Here is a 7,022-nt window from a genome sequence, read left to right on the forward strand (position 1 = left end):
GCACACAAGGCAGCGAGGTGCCTAGCCCAGCCACAGCTGCACTGGGGAGAACAGAACTGGAGTCCGTGTTTATGAGCGAGATGCTGCCAGAAGCCAGAGAGTTCACATCTGACTCAGAACTTCCCCAAAGCTTGAGGACATGCAGATCATCTTCCCAGCCCCCTTCTCAAATCCACATCCAGTGCAATCTGGATCCTGTCCCAGCAAGTCCATTTTGTGGGAAATCGCTTAACTCAGGCTTGAACTAAGAACTAATGACTCTGCCCCCAGATTGCTTCACACAGCAGCCACTGGTTTCCAGTGGGTGTTAAGCACTAACAGAAGACAAGACCATCATCACTCTGCCACATTTGCCCTTTCTATGCTCTTACCTTTGAGTAGGTTTTTCCGCCCTTCAGCTCCTATAACAAGAGACAAAACAAACAGGAAAAGCAACTATTAAATGTGTTGGGGAAACAGGGGGAAAGTCATTACTCAATCCTGGAATTTGCTCTCAGGATTTCACAAACATCTACCACCCCCCTCGTCACTCCCACCCTCCACCACGCACCCTTGCTTGTGTTCAAGTCACATCCTGGCCCAATCTTTCCTTCACATCACTGACCATGCAATTCTTCTTGCTACCAAAAAGCAGGTAGTGCCCAACGCCTGTACACTGGTGGTACTACCTGCCAGAAGCAGAAGGTAGATAGATGCTCACCTTCCGGACAGACACTCGGCAGATGCAGGGGTCCAGGAGTCCTGTGGCTGGGTTAGCACTCATTTTACACACAAAGGTGAATTTCTTCTTCCAGCGGACACAGTTTTCCTGCACTTCCTCTCTGTGAGAAAGCAAAAAGAACCAAGTCTTCAAATAAAGGTACAAACCAAATCAGTCCTGGTTATTAAGGAAGTGTTTTTAATGAGTAGCAACCTGGCTTGGGAAGATTCTGTACAACAGAGCTTGGTCCACCCCACCTGAAACAGCACCACACAAAGGTGTTATGATCGCATCAAGCTTCTCACTAGACAATGCAGGTAAAATCCACCCAGGTTTCAGGAAAGACTCATCATGTCATCAACAGAATTTGCCTTTAAAACTCTACAAGCTCACTGACATTTCCTGCTTAGCTGGTTTAGCTCAGTCATTGTCCAGCCCCTGTAACTGAACTGGGCTGAAGGTTTGCAAGCTTATCTTCCTATGATGTGCCCGTTTTGGACAGCAAATGTGCTGTGTGTCCTGGACAGCTTGTCCTTCCCAGCAGCCATCCTGCTTCTCATGCTGGGACTAAGCCAGTGAGGACAGCCAGCTTGGAGGAGGGCAAAAACGCACGTGGAAATGCACATAGACAGGACCATGTCAAGCAAACAGTGTGCTTCGAATCACACAGGGGTTTCAGCAGTCTCAGCCAGGAGGAGGTGATTTTGCTTGCACAGCTTCTGAGCAGCATACCCAGACCCCAGGGTGAGTGGAGAAGCACATGGCTCCAGCTTAGCCTGAGCCCACTGGAGGAAGAGAGAAAGCTGCCTCCTTCAGTGTAACACTGGCTCGTGCAGAGCCCTCAGTGGAAGTTGGATTTCACCCTTCCAAGGAGCCTGGAAAAGGGGTGTGTGGGTCCTTCCATGGGGCTCTGGTTCCTCTGCAGGACCTGACCTGTTTATGGCTCAGAGCTTGACCTTCAGCCTATTAAGTTCTCAAAGTACTGACTGAGGCTGGGGAGGGAAGGGAAGGCGCTTCTGACAGCTATGAGCTGGCAAACTTGCATCCCGCTCTTATCTCTCCTCTTTGCACAGGACAAAGGGGCAAGGGCACCTGATAAGCTCTTTGCTTTAGCAGGGAAAGGGAGGCTTCCCACCCGCTGACATGGAGCACGCCAGAGATGGGTGGCAAAGGGGAGAACGCTCAGTCTTGGCACTGCCTCAACTCTCCGGGGAAGGAAGGGACAAAAACCATTGCACAGCCCAATGAGCCCTTCTGCAACCTGGAGTGAGCCCAACAGGACACATACTGGGGACCTGGGAGGTCCTCTGGGCTGTTTTGTGGGACCTGAATGTGCTGGCCAAGGCAAACGCAGAGAGCAGAAATGGAGGAGCTGGCAAGTAACTGAAATCTGTAATCGCCTGTAATGCAGATAAGGGCTGATCACCCTGTTTTAAAACGTGGGAAAACAGGCCAGCAATTCCTGCAAGGAAGTGAACTTAAACTCCTTCCAGGCAGAACTGAAGCTGGCTATTGAAGTCACTGGAAAGTGAGACATCAGAGTGCCGAAAGTACCTCTGAATCTGGGATTAATTCAAGATGAGATCTGGTTCTCATTGCTCCACTCAACTCCAACTCCTTCAGACAGGAGAAAAAAACACTTCCAGAGGGATTAAAAAGGCTTTGCCTTTAATAAAGTGTTCACCCAGCCAGGCAAATTAGGCAAGTTAAAGTTCAGTTGTGAGGTGGCTTAAACCTGACTTAATAGCAGGTATCTCAAATGACCTAAAGGAAGGGAAACTCGGATAGAGATGGAACAAGGAATTCAACAGAAGAGAAAAATACTTTGGGAACACACGTGCTTCAGAGGCACACGGAAGGTACCCGGGATGCAGAACACACTGAAGATTTTAGCAGCATTAGTTGTCTTTAAAAAGGAACAACCTCAGAGCAGTCTTCCCATACGTGAAGGGGGCTACAAGGATGCTGGGGAGGGACTCTTCATCATGGACTGTACTGACAGGACAAGGGGTGATGGGTTCAAACTGAAACAGGGGAAGTTCAGGTTAGATCTAGGGAAGAAGCTCTTTACTACGAGGGTGCTGAGGCGCTGGCACAGGGTGCCCAGAAAAGTGGTAAATGCTCCATCCCTGGCAGTGTTCAAGGCCAGGCTGGACAGAGCCTTGGGTGACATGGTCTAGTGTGAGGTGTCCCTGCCCAGGGCAGGGGGCTGGAACTGGGTGATCTTAAGGTCCTTTCCAACCCAAACCAGTCTGGGATTCTATGATTTTCTAGAGAGTGAGGCTAATGCTGATTCTGCTAATGACACCAGAGCTTCAAGCTGAACCCTGGAGGGTGAACAAGTGAACAGCTCGGACAGGTACAATAGCACATTGCTGCAAACCCCGGCTCAGAGCTCCAGCTCCTGTCACAAGTGACTATCCCAGTGCCCAAGCTCCAGCTCCTGAACACCCATCCCATGCACCCGGCTGCTTCGGCACTAGGAGCAAGAACTGCTCCACGGGGTGAGTTTCCTTACTCAGGAGTTCTGCTCCTGTTACAATGCAGCTGTGATGAAGCATCTGCTGAGTGCTGCTAAGTCCAATGAGGGCTAATTACCTCAAAACGTGACCAAAAGTACTGATGAGCAGTAAGAGCTCCTTCAGAGTAATCTGCTGTTCGCATAAGCGCCGCTAACAGACATTCTGCTTTCATTAAGGCTGTATGTTGGCTCTCCAAAACTGCTGTAGATACCACACAGTACAAGGGATTAGGAAAAGGATTTGGGGGGGAGTTATGTTACCCACAGCACCACAAACATGAACCCGAGCTGCAGGTGCACATTATAGCTTCAGAAGAGCCTGCACAGGGCAGAAAGGAGCTCACAAGTTAAAAGACAGAGCTGCTTTCCAGTCACAAGTTCCACAATCATTCAACAACGACCTTCATCTTTCTTTCTCAGTTTAAAGAGTGGCTTTAAGGAGAGTTTAAAGACCCAAGGGTGATGGCTGGGTCTGTATTGTTAGACAAGCAACCAACAGTGCTATTGTTTCAAATCAAACTCTAAAATATCCCTTCCACATTTCCTAAAGATGGCTTGTGGGAAAGCAATGGGCTTTGTGTATCCACCTCCCATCAAGCTATCGTTAGGTTGGTAATTAGAGAACACTAAAATAGGGAAACAAGTGGTCTCAGATGAGAAGCAGTTTTGTACATAGCCCTAGAATATCCTCTGATGTACAATTAGGAGCCATCACACACCAACCCAAAACACACGAGCATCGTGGAGAGGGCTTCACTGAGAGGCGTTTCCTTCCATCCTAATCACAAGGCACCTAAAAGCAAAGCAGAAACTAACAGCTTTCAACCACAAAGTGGCTAATTTTAAATGTGACTCTGTATTTGGAGAGCCAGAAATAGAGCAGCCCAAAGCCTGGTACAAGGTGTCAGTTCAACGGGTCTTCAGAAGTTTTATTTTTAAGAAGCCGTCTGCACCACTTTGCAGAGATTCCCAGAAGGTTGAATCCCTGCCAAGCTAAGCTTTGCCCTCTTCTGACTCCAGACTTACTCAAAGCTGTGTAATTACTCTTCCAGACCTAAATATACCTCCTCAGAATAAACCGATGTAACCCTGCAGCAGCTTTTGTGAGCAGTGAGGTCCACAAAGAGCTTCTCGGGGTCTTCCAACCCCAGAGCTGCTCATCTGCCTCCATCCAGCTCCTTGACCATATGGACAAGGTGGCTGGGAATGGACAGTTTACTGTATTCCCAGCCACCATCCTACCCCTCAAGAGAGGATTTACCAGAAAAAGAGCAATTAGAAGATGTTTCACCATAGCATGGTATGAATCCAAGTAACAGGAATGATGCACAGCACCGATCCACTGGTTTACCTACCAGTAAAGCAAGCAGCAGTGTGCTCAGTGAAGCCACCAAGGCCTCTTTGGGTGCAGGTCTCACACACAGCCTTATTGCAGCTCTGGAGACAGGCAGAGAAACAGGCAATGAACAGATTTGAGAGAAGATCTGTTTACCAACTGTGATTTTAGTGCCATGGACAGAGTAGCACTGTTACAGAAAGCCAGAGAGCTCACTGTGAATGCAAGCGAGCTACAGCAAACACGCCTAGGAAAAGGCCACGTATATGACCCATGCTATCTTGGGCTACCATAGGCCTCTCTCCCACATGAAAACCCATCTAATGTAACACCAGAACAGAGACTAAAATGTCTATTTACAGACACAAAGCTGAGTTATGCCCAACTGGGTATCATGCTTCAAACACACAACCCGCAGTTTTGCCTTGCTGAAGCATTTAGGAAAGCAGATGTTTCTCTCTTGCTTTGTGGCAGTAGTCACACATAAGACAGTTAAAAGTAAGAAGCATTCTAAAAAGGCCACAGGCTTACTGGGAGGGCAACGACAGCAAAAAATAGCTTTCAGCAGAGCTATGTGTGTCACTGTGATGTTTCATGCACGGGAGCAGATGTGGGAAAACCTCAGGCTAAATGAGACGGTATATAGATAAGCACACACAAAGAGCTGCTTATTCAGATCTCTTCCTCCTCCTCCTCTCTATGCAAAGGGGGAGGGCAAGCTTTCCAGTTCCTGATACCCAATCCACATGGTCACTTGTCCCCCCTTTTGGAGATGTGGATCTGTGTCTGCCCCTTCAAGCAGAACTAATCCTCCTGCCTGCTCGCAGCCGACGGTTCTCTGCACCCTCCTCACATCAGGAGTGAAACACCACTGAAGCAGCACCTCCATCTGATAAGGCAGAAGAAAGATAACACCATAGGCCAGCAAGTGAGCTCCCAGCTCAGATTCATTTCAGCACGAGGGATTGAAATGCAGCCCTCAAAGGGACCCTGACACACAGCAGCAGTGAGTGGGTCTTTTGGCGAGGGAGGTAACACAGCCTCCCCTCAATCACACAGCAGGGAGGAAAGAGAAGAAAATAAAGTTATTCCAGCAGATTGCATCTGAAGGGCATCTGAAACAGCATTTCTTTACCCAGCTCTGCTTTCAGCTGCAGAGAGCCATCATTAAGACAGCCCCAGCACTTCTGAAGGCTGAATTAGAGCAGGATCTCTGACACTCCCTCAGCTTGGCAAAATCTGGAACAATCCTGCATTATGCTCTGGAGAAGATAGTTACTATTTTAACCAGGTTATCTAGTGCAAAGCTGTGGGAGAGACCTTTGACAAGGGCAAGGGAAAGTCCCTGAAAAACCTCTTTTAAAACAGCCTTTCTAAGATGCTGGGTCAGTAACTGGTATTCACAGCACGGCGTGCACAGCACACCAGAATTGATACCATGCTACTAACACAGCAGGTCCTGCTGCAGGCAGAGGATCTAATCACTGCCTGTAAAGCACAGAAAATACAAAGGTGGGTGATCATATACATGGAGCAGAAAGTGAGCCTTCATTAAGTCATTAGCTGGTTTAGCTATATGATCCAGAACCTGTAGGTATCCCCAAATAACGGGCTCAGGACAGGGAATTTCACTGCAGCACACCTATTATTACAGACAATTGCAGCTCTGAGGCTTTGCCATCCAGGTGCCTGGCAAAGAAAAGGAGAGAAATGAGCAGTGAACGAGCTGCACCATAAGCAGGCAGCAACCCAGGCAGCAGCTTGGGAACACACCATGTTAGTAAAAGCTTAGGGCTGCCATCTATCTTACCTTGTCATCAAGCCCATGCAAGCCAAACACAGGTAGAAAGAAGCAGCAAAACATGATGAGCAACAGGCACTGGGTGCTGGGAAGCTCAGTGGAAATGTTCACTCCATGTTCCATATGTCACACCCCTGGCAGTGTTCAAGGCCAGGCTGGACACAGCAGCTTGGAGCAACCTGCTCTAGTGGAAGGTGTCCCTGCCCGTGGCAGGGAGTTGGAACTGAATGAGCTTTAAGGTGCCTTCCAACCCCAGCCAGGCTGGGATTCTATGGTGTTCTTGGGAACGCCAAGGCAGTATAACCTGGAGGGGTAAAAATGCTTTACATCAAGCTTTACACAAAGGGGTTTTGCCTTCCCTGAGCACAAGAACCGAAAGGGCTGCAAGTAGCTCCCAACAATAAAGTCACTCTGTTTTGACTGGGCTTACATCACTGACCAGAACAAGTGCCAACCCGAAGAGCTGGATGTCTCCCCCACTGCAAACAACCCTGTATTCTCCAGCTGACAAGTGCTGGTTGTTGTGAAGTAGACATTAGCAGTTATGATGGAAAAATGGCACAGAGAGAGATGATGCAGACTGTGTTACTAAGAGAACTAAGCGAGCCTTTGTCATCTGAAACAAGTCTCATGGGGATGTTTCACTGCAAGTGTTTAAAACAAG

The 7,022-nt window shown here is 48.4% G+C and overlaps 1 protein-coding gene across 1 annotated transcript in view; it reads right to left on the reverse strand.

Annotated features, from left to right (window-relative positions):
• Positions 1 to 7,022, reverse strand: part of FAM102A (family with sequence similarity 102, member A) — a 31,523-nt gene that overhangs the window by 10,996 nt on the left and 13,505 nt on the right. The window contains exons 2-3 of the mRNA XM_010020224.1: positions 701 to 821; positions 372 to 401 (exon numbers count right to left, since the gene is read on the reverse strand). Of these exons, the coding sequence (XP_010018526.1) occupies positions 372 to 401; positions 701 to 821 (151 nt within the window). The remainder of the gene's footprint in view (positions 1 to 371; positions 402 to 700; positions 822 to 7,022) is intronic.

The sequence above is a fragment of the Nestor notabilis genome, unplaced genomic scaffold (assembly GCF_000696875.1).
Source record: "Nestor notabilis isolate BGI_N333 unplaced genomic scaffold, ASM69687v1 scaffold30868, whole genome shotgun sequence".
Lineage (NCBI taxonomy): Eukaryota > Metazoa > Chordata > Aves > Psittaciformes > Psittacidae > Nestor > Nestor notabilis.